The sequence below is a fragment of the Diachasma alloeum genome, unplaced genomic scaffold (genome assembly GCF_001412515.2).
Source record: "Diachasma alloeum isolate Michigan unplaced genomic scaffold, Dall2.0 Dall_scaffold_00401, whole genome shotgun sequence".
NCBI classification, from domain to species: domain Eukaryota; kingdom Metazoa; phylum Arthropoda; class Insecta; order Hymenoptera; family Braconidae; genus Diachasma; species Diachasma alloeum.
Genome location: NW_021680540.1, coordinates 291919 through 313042, shown reverse-complemented (window position 1 = coordinate 313042; position 21124 = coordinate 291919). Strand labels below are relative to the sequence as shown.

Here is a 21124-nt window from a genome sequence, read left to right as displayed (position 1 = left end):
ATATATATATATATATATATATATATATATATATATATATATATATATATATTATTCTTGCAAGACTCATAATCTTTGGTCAAGATTTGGAATTTTCAATATGTTCTATATTATAGGTGTATGCGCCACTCCACGCGTCATAAGTAGGGCAGGAGACTTCATTTAATAAAAAGTCTAATAACAAAATCGCTAGACAACTATGCATGGGTTGTTTAGCCATTGTGTTACCAGACCCCTTCACTGAATGAAGTCTCTGGTCTTACTCATAAGTGACATGAGCGCCCAATTATAGCAAGCTACTATATCTTCCGCAAAAATTGACTGATTTCCAAAAATCAAAATTCATTTTGTTCATTAATATCCAAAAAACATTGTTCGCTTGCAACATTTTATTATATCTATCAAAAGGCGGCGTAAAACCCACTGAAATAATTAAATTGTTATTAACTATTAACTGCATAACCGTATTGCGAGCTGAGTAATAAATTCGGTTTCAGCACATCAAAAAACATAAAATATGTAAGTGTCAATTGTTCACATGAATTTCATACCTTTTGCTGTCAGCGTATCGACTAGATGGGAAGTCGTGGTGGGGGCTAGGGAAGTCCGAGCTTCAGGCGAACCGTGAGAACAACGCCTAGTTTGATTTCGGGTGAAGTAAAAATACCAATGTTTTAAGTAAAGATCTCGCAAAAACTATTGTAAAATATCACTTGGACTTATTTGTTTATTTATTTGATATCTCGCGAGGTTCACACTTTATAGGAGGTAAAATCTCATGTCCCATGTGCTACATGATTAATAAAATTCAACGATAAATTTAGCGTATTTGTCTTCCCGTTTAGACATTTCAAAATTTTCAACTCGCATCTTAAGGTGAAATTTTCAATCAGAACAGAGACATCTTTCTTAAACTTTGCGGTCATTTCCTGGAAACATCAGCGAATCGGAGAATTGAACAGCGACAATAATACTTCTATTCACCTGGAAAGCTTCCAAATTTAAAAAAAATCCTTTTTTCTTGCACTGCCATTTACATTGACGTTTACTTACCCTAACATCCCTCTCCCCTCCACTCCTCCTAATGGGGCATGTAGTAAAAGAAAAATGGTTTGCAGTCTGGTATGGCACGTTTAACTGCTGCCTCGAGTTAAGGGGAAATCGGACCCCAGGAGAACGCCGCTGAACACACGCATATTAGTGAGCGATGACTTAAGCCGTCGCCGAGACGCAAAACTGTTTTACGTTTCAGTTGAGTTCCGATAGTCGCTTGAGTAACACGTAAAAAACTTGTGATTCTCCTCACTCACAATTAATAAAGTTTTCCCATCGGGTGAATCGAATAATCGAATTGAAAATAATAATAATCGAATTATAACATAAACAGTGGTATTTTGGGTGTGGACCTGTTGATACGTTGTGCACCGGCTGCTGGAGAAAGTCGAATCAACTCTTGACTGACAAATAAAAGAGTGAGATGTCTTGAATTGTTTTCGAATGAGTAAGAACATTAATCATAGGAGCTATGAATTTTTTCATTCATTATCTTGAGTGAAATTGCAGTGGGGTCACTCAATCACTGTCACCCCTTTCCGTTGTAACAACATGGTCTAAATTTTTTTTAGTCGCTCCCCAACATAATTATCGAGATGGGATGAAAGACCAACTGTTCATTGCACCGTAGAAAGTCTTTTTGCACGTTAGCATCCCATTAGATCGACTCACTCCCACGATTTGTTTGTAAGGAGGCTGCAGTGCGGACTTGAATAGAGTTAGAAAAAGGTTGAGACTTCCTCCGGGAGCCTTTCAACGCGAAAAAAAAAATCGAAATTGTTAAGATACAATTTTAGCAATTTTCCTTTTTTTTTTGCTGAATGAATTTCTGTCATATTCCATCATTTGCTTTGCTGCATTCGCGTTTATTTTGAGTGGGCGCCTTCCCGCGTAAATGCAACGCGGAAGCTTCTTGGTAGCTCCCGAAGCGTCTCAAATGATTATACAAGTAAGATACCCAAAAAATTACCCGAAACAAAGGAAATTTTTCCTTCCCCTCCTGATGCTTTTGTTCGATCGATTAGCATTAGTTCTTTTTACAGCACTCTATCGTTCTATCAAGATGAATGGTTGAGGAAAAAACGCGTACTTATTTTTTCCAGTGAGTGTGTACCATCGCGTAATCAATAGACCGTAGTTTGTTGGCTTATAAAGAGAGAAAAACAGAATCAACGACTCATGAATTCATTATTGCAGTTTTCGTTGAGCACATAACATGTACTTTCCTGCTGTTCTTTTTCCACATATTTTCGTCCCTTTGGGGCATCGATCGAAGTCCTTCCGTGGGTTTAAAAATATAGATGGGGGAGAACACGCAACTGTAAAACCGGAAGACAATTTAAAGAGTGAGAAACTGGGAGCGAGGGAATTAGAACAAATTCATTATTTGTTTTTCTAGTGGTCGATTGAAAATATTGAACGCATAACAGGTTTAGAATATTTACTCATACACGTGAACAGGCGGAGCTATCAATTACAAACTGTCTTTTGAGGGAAGGCGACTCCAATTATCATGCTGCTTCTCCTCTTCACGCGTTAGCACATGATTTTTTAACTCTTGTTATGGTGGGTATTCAACAGAATGCATTCATTTTATTTGGAAAATTATTTCATCTCGGCGGGACGAGTTCCATCGTAATACGGAGAGTAAAAACCTGTCGACCTCGACTCAGTAACTTTCGTATTCGAAAAGGCACGGGAGAGGTGGCGTCCCTTGTTTACACGTTCTCCGTTCCATTCTCCATCTCCTTTTTCTCAACTCGTGTTGTGTATTGTGAGAAGGATTTTTTTCTTATTGGTCTATCGTGAGAGACTTGTTTTTACTACGTTCGAGGCTTCGATAGCGTCATTCCGGGGGCTCGACACTGCGAGATCCAATGTATAGAGGAGAGTTTCCATGGGAAAGTTTAATTATTATGGAATGAAATTCATGGTTATTAACGGGGGATTTTTTTAGGGCAAAGGTCGGGAATTTATCGCGGAGAAAATGGGTGAATCCGTTGATGGAATTCCTCCGAATGGTTTTTGTTTATTGATATTTTTTACGGAAGAAAGATTATCTCCTGTAACGAGTTATCTTTGGAGTCGAAGGGTTGACAAGAATTTAGCAACATACATTTGTTACAAGAATTTTTCCGAGCTATAGGAAAAGTTTCTTGATACATTCTTGTAGACTTATTCACTCCGGGGATATTTACAGAATAATTTTCATGACAAATATAAGACTTCGGCATTTCCGTTGTCTTTAAATAGAATGATTGAATTGCACATTTCTGAGCATCAAGTCTCTTATCGTCCATTAATTTTAGCATTATTCACTAACATGTTTTGTCAATAAATTAAATCGACTCGATTACGTAATTTCTGCTATTCTGCGATTTCTGGAAAATTCATCTTTTGCAAATAAGTTGAAAGCTATTTATGTTAGTTCTGCATAAAAAATATGGGAAACTCTCCTCGATTGATCCACTTTCAACGATTGATTTCAAAGTTGTAATTTTTATTTTTTATTAATTTCTTTCTCGTTGCGGATTAAAAGATTATTTTACCGGATCAATAAACTAAGGTTATTCATGCGAAGAAGCACCTTTAGTTCTTATGTACAAAATATTTTGATGAATTCTGTATTGTATACTGTTAAAAAATTTTATCTGAATTTTCCGTGCTGAATCCCGGAATTTTTATCACGTGATAATTCTACTAAAATTTTACGAAATATCATTACTGAAAAGTCAAAGATTCTAGTACTTTTCGAATAATTCGATTAGAAAATTAATGAAAACTACGAATTGCAGTTCAATGTCTATCTGAAAATTCAGAAAAATCATGAACATTCAGTTGGAAATTCAAAATTCGGATCATCCTGGTCCGGAATATTGATGTTCACATGGAAATTCAATTTAGTTACGAAATTTCCGTCTTACGTCTTACGTGTACCAAAAACGTGAAAATTCTCTTGAATACTGACTAAAGCGTGATATTTCATAATCATGTTTCCTTTGGATTAAATTCCATGTCACTTTTATGGGAATTACTACCATTTTGTCCATGAAATTGCAATCTTTTTCTAACAGTGTATTTAGGAGATGATGCTTCTAAAAAATATGAAGTGCTCATTTTTTTGGTAGACGATGCAGTTATCAAACTATGAACCTTCCGTGCAAAAATTTACCATTTTCTACAATTCGTATGAGTGATGCCGCGAGACACTTTACTCTTTACACTTTACTTTATCTCAATGAACACGCCAATCATTGCTCTCGTCTCGGTCTCGAAATGCGCAGTATCGACTGCTCTCGTGATGACTCCGAGTCAATTTATCTCATCTCGGTTTCAAGGTTTTCGTATTTTTGAATGTAAAATCTCGGTTTGTCTCGTCTTGGTTTTCTACATATAAAACCCGCGAAAAACTGGAAATCGAGATGAGATAAATTGACTCTAAATCATCATGAAAACGCTCGACATTGCGTATTTCGAGACTGAAACGAGACCAAGGATTTCTATGTTCACTGAGATCGAGATCATCTCTCCAAAGTTTTGTCTCGTGATGTATCGTGAAATGCCTCGCGGCATCACTAATTCGTATTACTGCATGGCTATTTCGTCAGTAAAGTGAATGAAATCCATCAGGTAGTCCATTATATGTCGACATCTCGAAAATTATTTCTTCGACAAGATCTAAAAAAAATCAGAGTATTCGGAACGATTATCATGTCGAAGAATTCTCCATGAAGGTTGAAAGGTTAATAAAAATTTATCAACTTCCGATCGTTGTCGAGACACTATTATCAAATCCAGCATTTTAATTTTTTTCATTTACTTCCAAAGACTCAGTTTTTTCATGAAACCATTGTCATGAAAAAACAGCTGTCACATTTTCCTCATCTGGGAAACTAAACTGATGATAAATATAATGTATGGTCTACCGATTTCGTAATACGCAGGGGGGAAGCACGTCGGTTGTTACGAAAAAAAAGGTTGAGTGAAAATAAAAACACAAGAGCAGGTGGCACTGTGCCCCAAATATTAACTGGTTATGTACGTGACTACTTGCGATTGCTATCGAATCGTGTGTCCGGTACAATGCGATTGTGTGGGAAGAGTAATTACGATTCGGTGCACATCGGTGACTATGATACTACCGATTGCTACATTACCTCCTCCGCTGAGCATTGTTATACTTCAAGGACTGTACAATGAGCGGTAGAGTTCATTTCTGCATCGTTGTAAATCCCTCATACGTGATGTGACTCCGTACCTATTTTTTTTGTATTGAATTATTTCGTAAATCCAATTGCAGAAAAAAATTTTGTTCAATTTCCGATGCCTTTCCAATTCAAATGCTTTGATTTTTCGATCTTTTGGGATCATTTATTGCGGAGAATTTTCCTAAAAAATCTGAGCAGGGAATTAGGTCAAACCTGACGTAGTCTGTATGATATAATTGGGTGTGATACAAATTTGATGCTTAATCACATGAAAATCTCACCACTGTCATCATTATTGCACATGAAAACCCAAGGAAGCGTGACTTAATCACACGATAGTATTCTCGTAATTAATAGAGTCTCACCGCTTGGTCAAGGATATTTCAGCTGAGATGAATAATTATTAAATATGAATTCACATCTGATGATATTACGTTTTGTTTGAGGTTTTCCTAGTACCTGTTATGGTTTCATAAGCACCGCACTAATATAGATTCTGACATTTTCATCATAAAATTTTTCAATTCAATTGGATTCATCAAAATTTTAGGAATTTTACTCTTATTTCGGCATGAAATCTGTCTTTCCTAACATTCTGAATATGGACCATTTTGTTACCGTTCCCAAAGAATTATTTTCCCGGTGGATTGTTCACAAATTATACTACTGATGTAATAGTTTCAGGTGTTCGTTCTTTTGGAAAGTCATTACGTATGAAAAAATCGTACAGAAATTTTCAATACGGATTACGTATAGAATTTATATAGGATTTTCGTATATGATATTCGGTTGTTTCTATACGGATATTTTCTATACAGATTATTTCCATACGATTTCTATCGGTTTGATCCTATTCGACCCACTGCCACATGTATAGAAACATGTCATATGGAGTTGTGACATTTCTCTACGTTTTTCTCTGGAGCGTTTAGACATCTTTCGTATGAAAACAACAATTTATGTAAAAATTTATGTATTGAAATAATTCGTATAGAAAATATTCGTATAGAAATATCCGAATATCATATACAGAAATCCTATAGAATTTCTATACGCAATCCGTGTAGAAAATTTCTATGCGATTTTTTCATAAGTGCTGGTATTCCTAGAAAGTTTTAGGATAGACCAAATCGGTATAGGATCTTCTGGAAAATTCGGGCATCCTTTTAAAAAATCTGCAATATTCCAAGCATTGGTAAATCTTTCTAGAATACCCCAAAAGATTAAACCTGGGGTTAAATGGGTTTGACCATTTGAGCAGCCTCACAGTACCCCACTCTTCATCATTTTGTGGTAGTGTGCCTGCGCAACTGGGCCCTTCTTATGGAGCCCGATTTGGGGGGGTTGGCGATGTTCGTCAATTAATCGAAAACATCAATTTTTCAATTCTTTTTTCAAAACATCGCTGTTCTTGACCAAGTTAACAAAATTTTCCATTTTTTTATCGAATAATAATGTTAATTGATTGTTATAAATGTTAAGTGGACAAGTCCACTCGTCTGTTCTTTTTTTCAGTTGAAATTTTTAATTTTCTTAAATTTAAATTTTTACAATTATTGCAGCTAACGTCCAGCCACGGAAAGCATTCAATATATTTGTTTCAATTAATCAACAAACCTGTTTTGAGATTTAAAATTTAACTCTCCAGCAGTACTTATCATTGAAACGTAAGTTTCTCGGATTGTATTTTAAATATATATTTTTCAACAAAAACAAGAAAAAAAAATTTTTAAAAATTTGTTTTTGGTCGATTTTTCGATTCTCTAATTTTGTTTGCAAATAGTATATAACGTCATGAAACGTAAAGAAATGATGTTTTTAGGGGGATGTCTGTATGTATGTGTGTGCAGATTCGGGTTTTTGGTGATTCAATTTTAGAAAATTCAACGAAAAATACGGTGATATTTGCGGCTAAAAATTTGAAATTTCGGCTCATGATAGCTATGAATGAGCCTCACTTTGGTGCTTCGTTTCAGCTCGATCGGTCAAGTAGTTCCTGAGATATAATCACTTGTTTACATTTCGTTTTTCCGCAATATCTCGCCAACAACTGCAGCGATTACAATGTTTTTTCGAACTACTCGTCTCGATGGACTCTATCTAGATCACTCATATCATATATACCGATTTGTGCAAAGTTTGGAGATATTGCCGTTTATCCGTTTTTCCATAAAAAACCTTGTACGCACGATAAGTCAATGAAAAAACGAGCTAGGGACTTGAAATTCGGTATGCTGCTAGTTTTCTGTGTATTGAGAAACCGATTTTTTTCATAATCGATGTTTTTCCAGAAAAATCGATTCACAATATCGATGTTTTTAAACAATATCGATTATCGAAGAATCGATGTTTTTTAAAATATCGCCCCTCTCTGAACAATGCGCTAGTACATTGCAGGGCTCCCTACTTCTCTCACACCGATAAGTTTCCTGACCTACATTGTTTAATGGTTTAAATCAAACCTTGGATATTTAAATATGAATGTTGGAAAAAAATTCGGACGAAAAAAATGGCTAGAGTACTAGGACATTCTTAAATTTGTTTGGAGGAAGAGAAATGTGTGAAAAATTGCTGGAATTTTCGTTAGGAATTTCTTGGCAGATTTCACCTGAAATATTCCTCAATCTATTTGTCACTTTCTTCGATTGTTCAACAAGTGAATAATGTGATTCACATGGAAAGTCTATTTCCCACAAATTTATTCTTGATTTGCTGGATCTAAATGAAGCATTAGGGTAATTCTCGTAAATCGATCACAAAATACTTCTTTTTGTGATGGAGTGAAAGGAAGTGTAAACGGAGACTTATACGGGTAAAATCATCAGCAGACCTGGACGTAATTTTATGGACTATAAAAAAGTCCTCTTGACATCTTGTTTCTAAAATGAATCGTTTTCTTGATTATCGCAATCAATTTGACAGAAAAATTTCGAAAATAAGGTGGTTTCAACAATCTTATCCAGATTATTTTGAAAATATTTCTCGCTATGATAGATTTAGGGGACAAATTTCTAAGGAGGTTTTCTGGAATTTCTTACTGAAAACGTCTTTTTATGAATTTCTTTAAACCTCATTCTATTCAATGCAGCTGTAGTGCTCAAACTAGCAAATCAATTCAACTATTCATCAAGGAAGGGGGCAACACCTTCCTAAGGACCTTTTTTATCAATGAGTAGTGTAGCGGGTCATTATGAATAGTATAATTATGAGTAGTGTAGCGGATCATGATCTCATAAAATTTTTCCTCAATTAAATATTATGGCCCTCCTTGAGCTCTTTAATAATGCACCTCAAACAATCCCCTAATTCACCCTCACTCTGCATATCTGGGTTAACTGTCGCTGTTTATGATTCAAGAGGACAATTACATCGAATTGCCAAGGACCAAACCGGTTCTCTCCTCTTTCCTCCTTAAGTATTAAAAACAAGTACAAGTGTCTTTAATGAATCCGAACAGTCCTCCAAACGCATCTTCCTCTTTCCTGAATGAAAGTTTTTGTCGACGTAATTCACTTTCGGCATCACAACTCCTGCACTACCTCAGGGCCACTCGTCTTATCCTTCATTTATTCCATATTTGAATGCTTAAATTATTCATCTGTGTCAAATCATCATTATTACGATCCAAGGAATGCTGTAAGTGGGTCATCATAACTGATGACATCATGTCTGCACGTAATTGAGACTTCAGTATATTCATGACCGCCAAAAGCTGGAGGTAAACCATGTTTTCATCCTGAAAGATGGAGTTTTCAAGAAGAAATGCACTTGACTCAATTTGTAAATTCCGAATGCACACTTTCTGGTTTAATTACCCGAGGTTTTAAAGGACTTTTGAATTCTAATCTAGTTTTCAACCATCAGAATTGATCCTCCCCGTCTCATTAAATGCTACTGGAATTAATCCAGAGTTCTGATTAATTAAGTTCATTCAGAGGTCATGTCGTAAACGGAAAAAAATAACTGGGTGTTCCATTGAAAAAGTCCAAGGTTACAAACGAGAGTGAGTCATCAGTCTCGCGTGAGTGAGCATGGGACCTTTCTGTGTATATTAACTTCTTAATGGTATTCGTCATTACACGAGGTTTGATCAATCGTTGTTTCTTAAGGATGTGGAATGTTTCGAATATGAATTTAAATATTTTGTATGACTCGATAGTTGAGTCAGTATATGAGCGTCAAAGGTGCGAGAATTTACAGAGAATAAAATAGGGTTTTTTTTACGTTGAAAAATATAATTCGGCAATTATGATGAAAAATTTGTTTTCATCGTCCGGGGATTTTTTCCAATTGTTTGCCTTGAAAAAAAACACGTTTTTAGTGCTGAAATAATGAGATAGGACGATTATCAGATGCTGACATTTTATTATGGATTTTTGAATCACTTGCGAGTAAAAAAAAAAGAAATTGCTGCACGAGTGTAAAATTCTCAAAAACAATTTTTATTGCTTTTCAAGTATGATTCGAGAACTCACTGTTAGCGCATGTCCGTATCCTTAAATATTTTTTCTATCAATTCTCGTGAAGAATCGAATTATGAGCGGAAATTGAGTTAGCGTCGAAAAGTTTCGGTGAAACTAAATTTCTTTGATTTCGATGTGAAAAAAGGCCATTACTGTTGGCAATGAAATCATGCAATAAACTCGTTACATTCTCATATAAAAAAAGGTCGTTATATTGTCATGAAAGAACATTAACAATTTATAGATTTTTCAATCTTTTTCTCATCAGGATAAGTGAGAATTGAATCTCCTTGCAGCAATATGAGAAAATTCTAGATGACTCAGACTTACTGAGACTAAATTGATTTTTTAATCAACATTCAAGCGGAGATTACGACGATTTATTTTATTTATAAGGGCAGAATGTTTCGTGATATTTGTAGGTGGACAAAAAATTGATCAAGGGAAGATGGCCCTGGGGCGAGGAAAACATTGTGTAGTTATCAAACCATTCACCCTAGTCTGGTCACCAAGCATGACTCTGCGACTTGGTCACCTCCGCGGGGATTCCCCGTAGTGTTATTTAGGCTTTACGTTGCCGAATTCACTCCACACTACCCGGGCGCGTTCAGCGAGTTTCCGGCAACGTCGCGTCATGGGCAATTTCATTTAACTTGGGAAAAAATAATTCATCTGTCAGAAATCATTTGTTTTCTTTACGAATTTTGGTAAATATGCTGTTCTAAAAACTGATATAATTTTTTAGAGACTTCAGTTGACAAAGTTAAATTTTTTTGAATTTTTTCGATTAGCCGGTCAATTGTAATTAAAGTACGACAGTCTAGGCCCTAGAAGCATCAGCGAGTCAGCGAGTCAGTCGAGTAGGTACCTACGAGCTACAAAAAAAATCTGAAGAAAGTTTCTTATGCCCCTGAACCCTGTAAAAAATCTCCGTTTACTTTCGAGAGGGTGAGGTTCTGGGGTTAGGCAATCTGACATGCTTTCTCTAGACTAGCTTAATAAATTAAGATGAAGAATTCTTTGTGATGACGCTATAAAGGTTAGTAATACCAGCAAGTCGAAAACCAAGTTGAAAGTCATAATATATTGGCTATAAGATGACGGATGACATTAAATATTGAGTCCCAATATTTTAATTAAACATGAGCCACGGCTAATTTATGACGAATTCTCGTGGTGTGACTGACAAAAATGAAGTATATTGTTTTAACACTCCCATCAATTCGAAATTCAGGCCGATAGAGTGTTCAATTTTCACAATGAAAGTAACATGAGAAAAGCCGATTTTCGAGACCAATAAAGAATTCTACAAAGGTGTGGATTTTATGTTGAAACCAATTCAAAGCATCAACATTAGAAATTGATATGGAGCTGTCACATCAATTTCAGGAAATTTTCAACCGTGTAAAATCATTCGCACTTCCATTCCCTGATTATTCAATAAGTTTTTTAAACTGAATAGTCATTCGAAATTGGCCTTGACAAAAAGTTTCAACCATCCAGAAAATAAAATAAAACACAAACTCTCTCACGAGGATAACAACATCTAAAACTTCTCGAAAATTAGATGCAGGAAGTGCGAAATTTGGAGCACTTTAAACTCACACTGTTAAGACGAATGATGTAAGAAATCCCTCCAAAGATATGAAATTCAATTCGTCGTGGATTTCAAGCTATGATTTGCGTCATGATGCCTTGCTCCGCATTTAGACGATGTGCTGTCACTCCAACGATCCTACAAATTACGAGAAACTACTTTTATCTGAAATCAAATGGGGCGTCAGCACAGCTGTTTCCGAGTTTATCTTTTATTGAAATTAAAATGTAATAAGCAATTGGAGAATGTTAATCATCTTAGGAATACTTCGATGCTCACTAATGGTGATGTCACGTTTGATGTTTGGGTAATGGGTCGGTTACTCATTGCCAGTGTGATGAAGTCGCTCGAGGGTCATAAATCATCAAACTGTGATATTGATAACCCTAAATGAGTGGGGAATGCTAGCAAAATCTATTAGATGATGGTTGGCTATTATTTTGTATAAATCTAACATTCGTTTCCTTGATTCAACCTCAGAAGACGGTTCGGGAAAGAATAAGTACCAGATATAAATCGGACAGTTGACAATTATAAAGGATGGTTAAGACTAGAATTAACTCTCAATATTGCATTAAAAAGAAATCTTTGCGTGGCTTTCTTTCAAATTTTAATTTTGAATTTTGTGTGTTCCAGGCCAAAGGATATTACGAGATGGGCTACGGAACGGAAATGAGCGGCTGTGGCCGGTTTATGAAGTACTCACTATTCTTCGCAAACTTCGTAATTTTCGTAAGTTCCTTGAAATGCAATCAGCAACACTCTTCTCTTCAATCTAATCGAGCATCACGCAATGCTTTTCAAGACTGTAATAATTTAGATACCACTTTCGTACGTTTAGTATCACTGCCAAGGTGTCAGTAAAAGCGTCAGAAGATTTATTTATAGTGTATCAAGACTATTTGAAGAGTTATGGTGAGGCAGTTGCGAGATTTTTGGATATAAATAACAGTTAATTTGATGGGTGATGAGACAATTGAGTGGGGAATATGAGAAGATGTATCCTGGCGAATTATTTTGGGATAATGAGGCATTCGGGGACTGATTATCGAGTGAGGGTGACGAGGAGGAGTTCTTTCAACATTAAAGCAGATGTTTTGATACATTGTGCTCACATCACTCATTTGTGAGATAATAATATAATGAATTTTTATTAAACTGAGGAGTCTATTTAATTATTTTTGACATTAGATTTATCAATTTCAATTCTTCTGAAAATTTGTATACAGTTCAATCTTAGTACAAGATACCACAGGTAATCCAGGCGTCAGAGGTTGAAACTGACCAGATTGACCGAATAATTCCTAGAGAAAATTTTTTTTTTCTATCGCTTTATTTTATGTTTATCAAGTAAATATTAGAAATGCGTACAAAAATTCAAAGCGGAACATTTGTTTAAACAAATGAAAAAATAGATTTTTACGTTTTTTGCGAATATCGCCGGTAATATCCCTTTTACGATAAAAAAACCCGAAGTACAAAATTATTCCCCATTAAATTACCAACAAAAAAGGTCTTAACATATTTTTTGATTGGGATGATAATTTTGAAGATATGATCTGCGGAGGAGCGCGCCACCCTCCGAATCTTACGCTGCGCTGTAACAGACACCGGACTACATGTGATGCCATTTTTAACATTGGAAATTGTTTTTTTATTTTAGCACGAAACTTTACAAGTTTATACAGCTTATCAATATAGGATAGAAAAAAATAGAAAAGAAGAATTATAATAACAGAGAAGAATATGTAACCTAAAACAGAAGGCCGTTCATATAAATTCGTGTATAGATGTGTACATTGGTGTCTTAGTTAGGTCTTATATTTTGAAATTGCTTTCGTTCAGAAACTTCGTGATGATGTCTATGCATATGAGATCTAGGTCTTTCAGAATATTTTGGCTAGAGTATGGAGGGAGGAAATTTTTCCTTTGTAATGCGTTGAGCATATTTCGTCTCGGCTGATCATGTCAGGAGCAGTCCCACATTACATGCTCGAGGTCTTCATTCGGGTGGTTACATTCACATCAGGATGATTGAATAAAGTTTTTCCTCTTCAGAGAGGCTGCGAGATGATAATGATTGGCTCTAGCTCTATTTATCCAAACAATTGAGAAGCGGGAAAGTTTTTTTGTTGTGAAACCAGGTTTTCCTTTTTTTTGTAATAGTTCCTGAAATATTTTTTCCCTTTGCCTCTTCGGTTATCATCTGCACTCTCCTCTATACAAATTTCAAGTGTCGAATCTAATGATTCTCTTTTAAAATTTTCGCGCAAGTCTGTGAATGGGACTCGAAACTCTATGTTGGGAGGTGATTTGGTAGCCTCGCTAGCCAAAAGATCTACTTGTTCATTGCCCGCAATTTCTGTGTGGGAGGGAACCCATTGAAATTTAACAAAATTTTGACCATTAATTTGTCGTATAAACATCTCGCAGTTTTTTTTGGCTTCTAATATTAATTCGTTGTCTCTAATACTCGGTGTTGGCCGAGAAAGACAAGTGAAACATTGGAAAAATGATGCTTTTTCGATTATAACGCAGTCAGAGACCTTTGCATGTAATAGAAATTACAATAATGATGATGAAGCCAGTTAATACGAAAAATTCGCATGGTATAAGTTTAAGAATATCCCGCATGGAGAGACTGGTAGATGTACGATTTTTCTACCTGCGGCCCCCATGAGTCCCTTTCAAGGCCAGAAAATCATTGAAAAAAATCATTGAATAAAAAATGAATTGATGTAGCATTATCCTGAATAAATTTTTTTTTTTTTTATGCTTATTTTATATCGCTTCGAGTCTGATGAGACTATATGGCGATTGATCAAGACTTTAAAAATGGTTAGATCTCACCATTCTACCCGGCCAGGAATCGAACCTGGAACCTATCCATTGTGAGGCAACGGCCTTAACCACTACGATCCTGAATAAATGATTATTATACTTGATTTAATATCATAAGTGATTATTGCACTTGATTTTATTTTTCAAATTTGTTTCCTTGAAACATTCATAATAACTACTGGAATTATGTTGACTGTAATTCATATTATGAGATGCCAAGATCTCTTCATTATTTTATGGGAAAATTCCTGATTTGTTTATTTTTGGATCAGGAATAAGATAAATTTGTGAACTATATGGGTTTTGAGAGAAGAAATATTGCTTGGAGATAATTTAAATATCATTCAATTCCAACTGATCGATGCATTCGCCTATGCTAGCATTACGCGAGAGTTGGAGGGTGGCGCGCTCCTCCGCACGATATCTTTAAAACTATCATCGAAATCAAAAAATATGTAAAAACCTTTTTTGTTGGTAATTTAATGGGGAATAATTTTGTACTTCAGGTTTTTAATCGTAAAATCGATATTACCGGCGATATTCGCAAAAAACGCAGATATCTATCTTTTCGTCTGTTTAAACAAATGTTCTGCATTGAATTTTTGTACGCATTTTTGATATTCCTCTTGAGAATCATTAAAGAAAACAATAGAAAAAAAAATTTCATCTAGGAATTTTCTGAACAGAAAAACCTCTGACGCCTGGACTAAGGGACTGTAGGGGAATAAAATTCCGAGAATTACGTATCCCTCACTTTACTTGCGCTCAGAGGGGCAAATTTTTTGATTTGATATTCTTCGTACAAGATACTAGACGATTTTCATTTTTCATGATCATTTGAGTACGATTCCTGATGTGAAACACGAATGTTTGATTAGAAAGTATTTTTCCTTTTCAAACTAATAATTTAGAAATTCGGAAAGAGTTAGTTTGTTAATAGGGACCTGCGAGGCAAAATTGGGACTTTCATTTCAATTTTGGTTTTCATAAAAATTGGGTAGAATTTTGTTTTTTGTCTATCCATTTTCCATCTAAGAAATGGACATCAAAAATAGTTATTTTACCCATTTTTATGATCGCTGCGTTTAATTTTTTTACTAGCAGTAACGAGTGCCCATTCGTTTTCAAATTCAGTTGATGTGCAATTAAGTTCTAGATCATAGATACATATATTTCCCGTAATTTCTGCAATATGCCAACTCCATTCCTACTCAGTTCTAGTGTTGAGTCGTCAAGTATCTTGTCAGAGAATACAAAACGAAAAACATTGAAGCCAGAAAGTGGGGGTATCACTCGGCACGGATTCAGACCTAGTATCTTGTACGAAGACTGGACTGTATCTAATAAGGGAGGAGAAATTTTATTCTATCCAATTTTAAACATGAATTATGAACTTTACTGTTGATTCTTTAATAGACGATACACTGCTGAAAGTGGTGAAAGAAAATAGAAAACGTCAGTGAATCATTTTGCGAATACTTTCTGAAGGAAGAATTTTAGGAAAATTCATGCTGAGACCTTTCACATGTATGAAACAATCTGGATTATATTCAGAACATGATCCCCTAGTCAACATTTCCCGGCGAAATTTCGTCTTGAATCCAACTCAAGATAAAAATATATTTTAATGATAAGATGACTTTCGTTTAGGAGACCATTTATTAGTTTGACAGGTACATGTAGAAATGTGTTTCGACTCGGGTTTCATAAAATACTGGTTAAATCATTATTATTTTTACTACACTGAGTGGAAAATCGACGAAATATCATGAAAATAATTCCTTGGATTTACATATTCGATCAATTCATAGTAAGTTTTAGACAAGAAATCGGTGCTCTTCGGGCTAGAGGTGTATGGTATTAAATGAAAAAATATTTTTTCTCGAAATCAGATCCGTTTCTAAAAATAGAAGGAAAGTTTAAATGAAGGAAAAAAGGTCATCGAGGGGTTTTTCACTACCGAATACCGGGACACAATGACTGCTGATTTATACTGATTTTAAGGATGTTCTACACCCTTTCTGCCAAAATTTACGTTTTTTCAATTTTTCTGGCAAACTTATGATGGAATTGACGTGAAAAAATATAACGTTTTTGCGTTTTGTCATTATTTAATGACTGACGAAATTTTAAGGTGGTGCGAACATTTTCCTGCGTTTTCTCTAAACTTTTAAAAAGAATCACAAAACTGTAGAAAAAACGCATGAAAATTATCGCACCACTACGCAACTTCGTGAGCCATTAAAGAATGACAAACCACAAAATCGTTATATTTTTTCACGTCACTCCCATCGATAATTTGCCAGAAAAATGAAAACAACGTCAATTTTGGCTAAAAGGGTGTCGAACATCCTTAAGGAGTTTTATAGGACTTTGTCACCGATTTCATGATTTCAACTGATTTAAAATGGTTTCAAATTTTTCATTTCACCTATCTGCGCAATTGCCTCAGGGTAACTGAGCAAATCGAACTAGGTGATAAAATAAGACCTTGTGAATTGCGAACAACTTGCAACGAGAAACTCATTTTACAAGGGGCATTGAGAGGGATCGAACGGGAGTGATAGGTAGGAACATTGACAGTCCCCAGGGTTAAACTGGAACAATGGGTGGAGAAATGAGCTTGGTGTGAAAAATGTGAATTTGTTTTATGTCTTTGGGTGACATTAAAAATGGTGTCAAAATGTCCGTATTGATCACAAATTCAAAAACTACGGATGACGTTTCCTCCGAAGCTTACGCAGGTCCCATGCCCAGTTCCATCGATTTACTCCAACGATAAAAAAATCACCTCAATTTTTTTCAACAAAAAAAGTGTTCAAATACCTAATAAGAAAATTTTTAGACTAATTTTAGAGTTTAAAGTCTTTACACTCGCTCTTTTACTATAATAAACAAGTAGGCGACTGCAGCCATGCGGCTGTACATATTCTACTGAGTAGGGCGTCTATTCTTTTCTCGCCATCAATATATTGATTGCGGGCTTCCGAATGCGGGCATGAATGAAGTAAGCTCTAATCTAGTTGAACTTAAGGATAATCGGGCGAGGAGGAAATGTAGGAGGTGAGGCGGAGGCGTTTCTATTGTTTTCCTGCAGAAAACCAATCGCTGAACAAAAAAATGTTTCCCATTCGGATTCAAAATTCAGGCAATATTAGGGAGTATCTCCGGTTAAAAATTATTTTTGGAGCTAATCAAATTTATTTATATCTGTTCCACGCATTGAATGGTTTTCAGATTGTTTTTTTTAATAAATGAAAAAATATTAATCCATGTCAAAAAGTGGCAACATCGTCGGTAGTTTTTTTTTCACCAGGAGCTGGTACCACTGGCCCGAGGGAGCTCCAATCACAACGCTTCATCGCTCTCTCTCAAGAGACATTTAAATTGACCGCGCTACCCCCACCCGATCGGTACTTGAGACGTTGCTGCTCGTTTGGGCTGCGTGCGCAGAAATTTCATTTTTCAGTACTTTTTTCGCTATTATTAATAAACAATGCTCCTAGGCGACAATCTTTTTCACTCAAAAAATCATTGATCAAATGTTCTAAATGTGTCTAAAGTTTCATGACTTTGGCTGCATTTTTTCCTTGGGTTTTGCAGTTTTTTTGTGATTTCCATAAGATCACGGGTTAAATGACCACTTTTTGAAAAATTCATAATAAATTAACCATGTTCCCCAGCAGTCTGAAATTTTGCACACGCTTTTTCCATCATTTAAAGAATACGTAAAAAATAAAAGAGAAAAATGGCTGCTTTTTTTCTAACCCTCCGGGCTCGCCCGATTATCCTTAAATAAAAGGAAATAGTACGATTGTGAGATTGGGATACTCGTTATTGAGATATTGAAGAAATGAAGTTCACATACAAAGTTCAATATCTTCGAACCAAATAATCCGCTTAAGTCCATCTTCAATACGAACTGTTGCAATATTAAGCGGGAGCTTCATGCCAAACTTCACGTCGATATCTCGATTTTTACTCAAGTTAGAGCGCGAACAAGGATTTCAAGTCAAAAACATAAAAATCTAAATATCTCAAAAACTTTGTATGTACGGGTATATATATTTTGATTGACTGAGATAGAGGACATCAAGCCGAATATTTTGAAAAAAAATCATTGAGATCGGTTGACTGGTTGTTCGGATATTCAAGACATTAAGTTTACATACAAAGTTGAATATCTCCGAAACTAATTGACCGATTGAGCCCATCTTCCATACCGGTCCTTGCAATGATCAGAGACAGCTGCATGCCAAATTTCAAGTCAATATCTGCATTGTTACTCAAGTTAGAGCACGAACAAGGATTTCAAGTCAAAAACAGGAAAATCTACATCTCGCAAAAACTTTGTATGAACGGGTATATATATTTTGATTGATTGAGATAGAGGACATCAAGCCGAATATTTTGAAAAAAAATCATTGAGATCGGTTGACTCGTTATTGAGATATTCAAGACATTAGGTTTACATACAAAGTTGAATATCTCCGAAACTAATAGACCGATTGAGCCCATCTTCCATACCGATCCTTGCAATGATAAGAGACAGCTTCGTGCCAAATTTCAAGTCGATATCTCAATTTTTACTTAAGTTAGAGCGCGAACAAGGATTTAACGTCAAAAACAGAAAAATCCAAATATCTGAAAAACTTTGTATGAACGGGTATATATCTTTTGATTGATTTGAACAGAAGATATGCCGAATATTTTGAAAACAAAATTATTGAAATCGGTTGGGTATTTTCCGAGGAATTTGCGAGAAAACGTTAAAAAACGAGTGGCTATTGCTCAAAAACTAATGGACGGATCAAGCTGAAGTTTGGCGTGGAGTTAGTCTCAAGTTATACCAATTAACTGAAAAAATTTCAAACTTTTTGGAATGATTTTTCCCGTTCAATTATCAAATTTACGAAAAAATGACCACCGACTAGACAGTGTCACGCACAGACATGGTCCCCAAACTTCGTATTTTTACGTTTCAAACCATTCTGCATCATTTCCAAGCAAAATTAGAAAATGTGAAAATCGGACGATTGCAATGCTTCCATTCGGAAGCAAAAATTAATTTGAAAAAATCAGATAAGGATCTAAATTTTTTTCACAATTTTGTCTTCCGAACTGCAGTACTACAGAAAACGTTCAACGACGAGTTGACAGGTTCTCGGAAAATATCGATCTGTTTTGAGAATCTCGCAATTAGAGAGAGTTGTATTTTGTACCATATTTGTCAATAATAAATTTCTGTTTTGTTCCTATACATTCCAAAATAAAATTTCTTATCTCACGGATTTAGTGATTACAAGGGATTTCATATGAAATTACTTAAAATTTGTGAAATCATATAATTTCGCCGATTTCATTCAATTTCGATTTCACGTGATTTCATCCCAGAGTGACACACTGAATAACCCCGCCGAGGTCATTGCTTTCCTTCGAACTCCGCGACTGAGAGGAAGTGATGGTTATATTTTTGAAATATATAGATGTTTTCTTCTATCTAAATTCTGTAAATGTTTTCTTCTCGTATACCCTTCCGGGTCTTTACGATTTGTTCTCTGCCCACCCCCCAACCCCCTGTACCGCATTCGCTGAAAGACAAGGGAAAACCTCATTTGAGGGAAAAACCTGCCCAGGTACAGTCGTCTCTTGCGAGACTCCCGCTCGACAATGAAACCGTGAGATGTAGAGTATCACAAACTTTGGCCCCCCCCAGCCGGGAATCGAACCCGGGTCTCCCGCATGCCAATCCCCCACTCTAACCACGCAGCCACCGCCGTCAGTTCTAAATTCTGTATTTATTCAATAGGAATGTCTCTGATCCGTGATTCACTAAATTAGTAATTTTCTCATTCTCTGACGCAAAGAAAAACGATTTTCTTGAAACGAGAAATATTCACTTTATAGTGAAGTGTTCATCTTGAAGTCATAAACACTTCACAGTATTCTTATATTGCCCAAAGTCAATATTTGGCATGCAAAATTGGTTTTGTGATATCACGTCGATATTCCTCACAATGGAAGGTAAGATGGGGTAAAGTCTAAAATTTAATTAGCATCTAGTTAAAATTTCAACATCTCTGTTTAAAAACAACGATACCAAGAATTGAAATGGATCACAAACATTCCACTTTGTTCCTCTCTTCCCTATGTGAGCAATTGCACTAATTCTGTGTGGAATTAAGTATTACCTCGAAGATTTTCGAGATCGTTTTGTTTTTTCTCATCGAGAAGTACAGTTCAAAATGAGAAAAATGAGCGTTGACTGTGCTCTCTAACTTATAACTTGAAAAATTAATGGAAAAAAAAAAGAATTTTGACGTAATTAATGAGATAAAAAAAGTGTAGATCTAGAAAATTTCGACAGTCAAGTTCAAATCGATCTACACGTGATGTAAGCTCGCACTGATTTTTTAAGGTCCAGAGTATGGTCCTCGTAGTCCGTGGGAAACAAGTAATTTTCGGTTAATTAAACGATTGGAAACAACTAACCAACAAATTTTGACGCTGAAAGAAGTCCAATTATTCGTTTCTGAATTCATATTTATATTATACTAGCTGCGAGGCCCGGCTTCGTCCGGACAGAATAAGAAAAAATTAAATGCTAGGATTTGTGAGAATTCCAGTGATTAAGGATAATCGGGCAAGCCCGGAGGGTTAGAAAAAAAGCAGCCATTTTTCTCTTTTATTTTTTACGTATTCTTTAAATGATGGAAAAGGCGTGTGCAAAGTTTCAGACTGCTGCGGAACATGGTTAATTTATTATGAATTTTTGAAAAAGTGGTCATTTAACCCGTGATCTTATGGAAATTACAAAAAAACTGCAAAACCCAAGGAAAAAATGCAGCCAAAGTCATGAAACTTTAGACACATTTAGAACATGTGATCAATGATTTTTTGAGTGAATAAGATTGTCGCCTAGGAGCATTGTTTATTAATAATAGCGAAAAAAGTACTGAAAA

The 21124-nt window shown here is 35.5% G+C and overlaps 1 protein-coding gene across 3 annotated transcripts in view; it reads left to right on the top strand.

The window, feature by feature from the left end:
* Positions 1-1211: 1211 nt before the first annotated feature.
* LOC107042003 (CD151 antigen) overlaps positions 1212-21124 on the top strand; it is a 28452-nt gene continuing 8539 nt past the window's right edge. The window contains exons 1-2 of one of the 3 annotated variants that reach the window (XM_015262852.1): positions 1212-1472; positions 11958-12053. In XM_015262852.1, coding sequence (XP_015118338.1) covers positions 11976-12053 — 78 coding nt within the window. In that variant the 5' untranslated portion in view covers positions 1212-1472; positions 11958-11975. Of the gene's footprint in view, positions 1502-11790; positions 11865-11957; positions 12054-21124 lie in introns of those variants that run through there. The other 2 variants (XM_015262853.1, XM_015262851.1) reach the window with 2 other exon arrangements.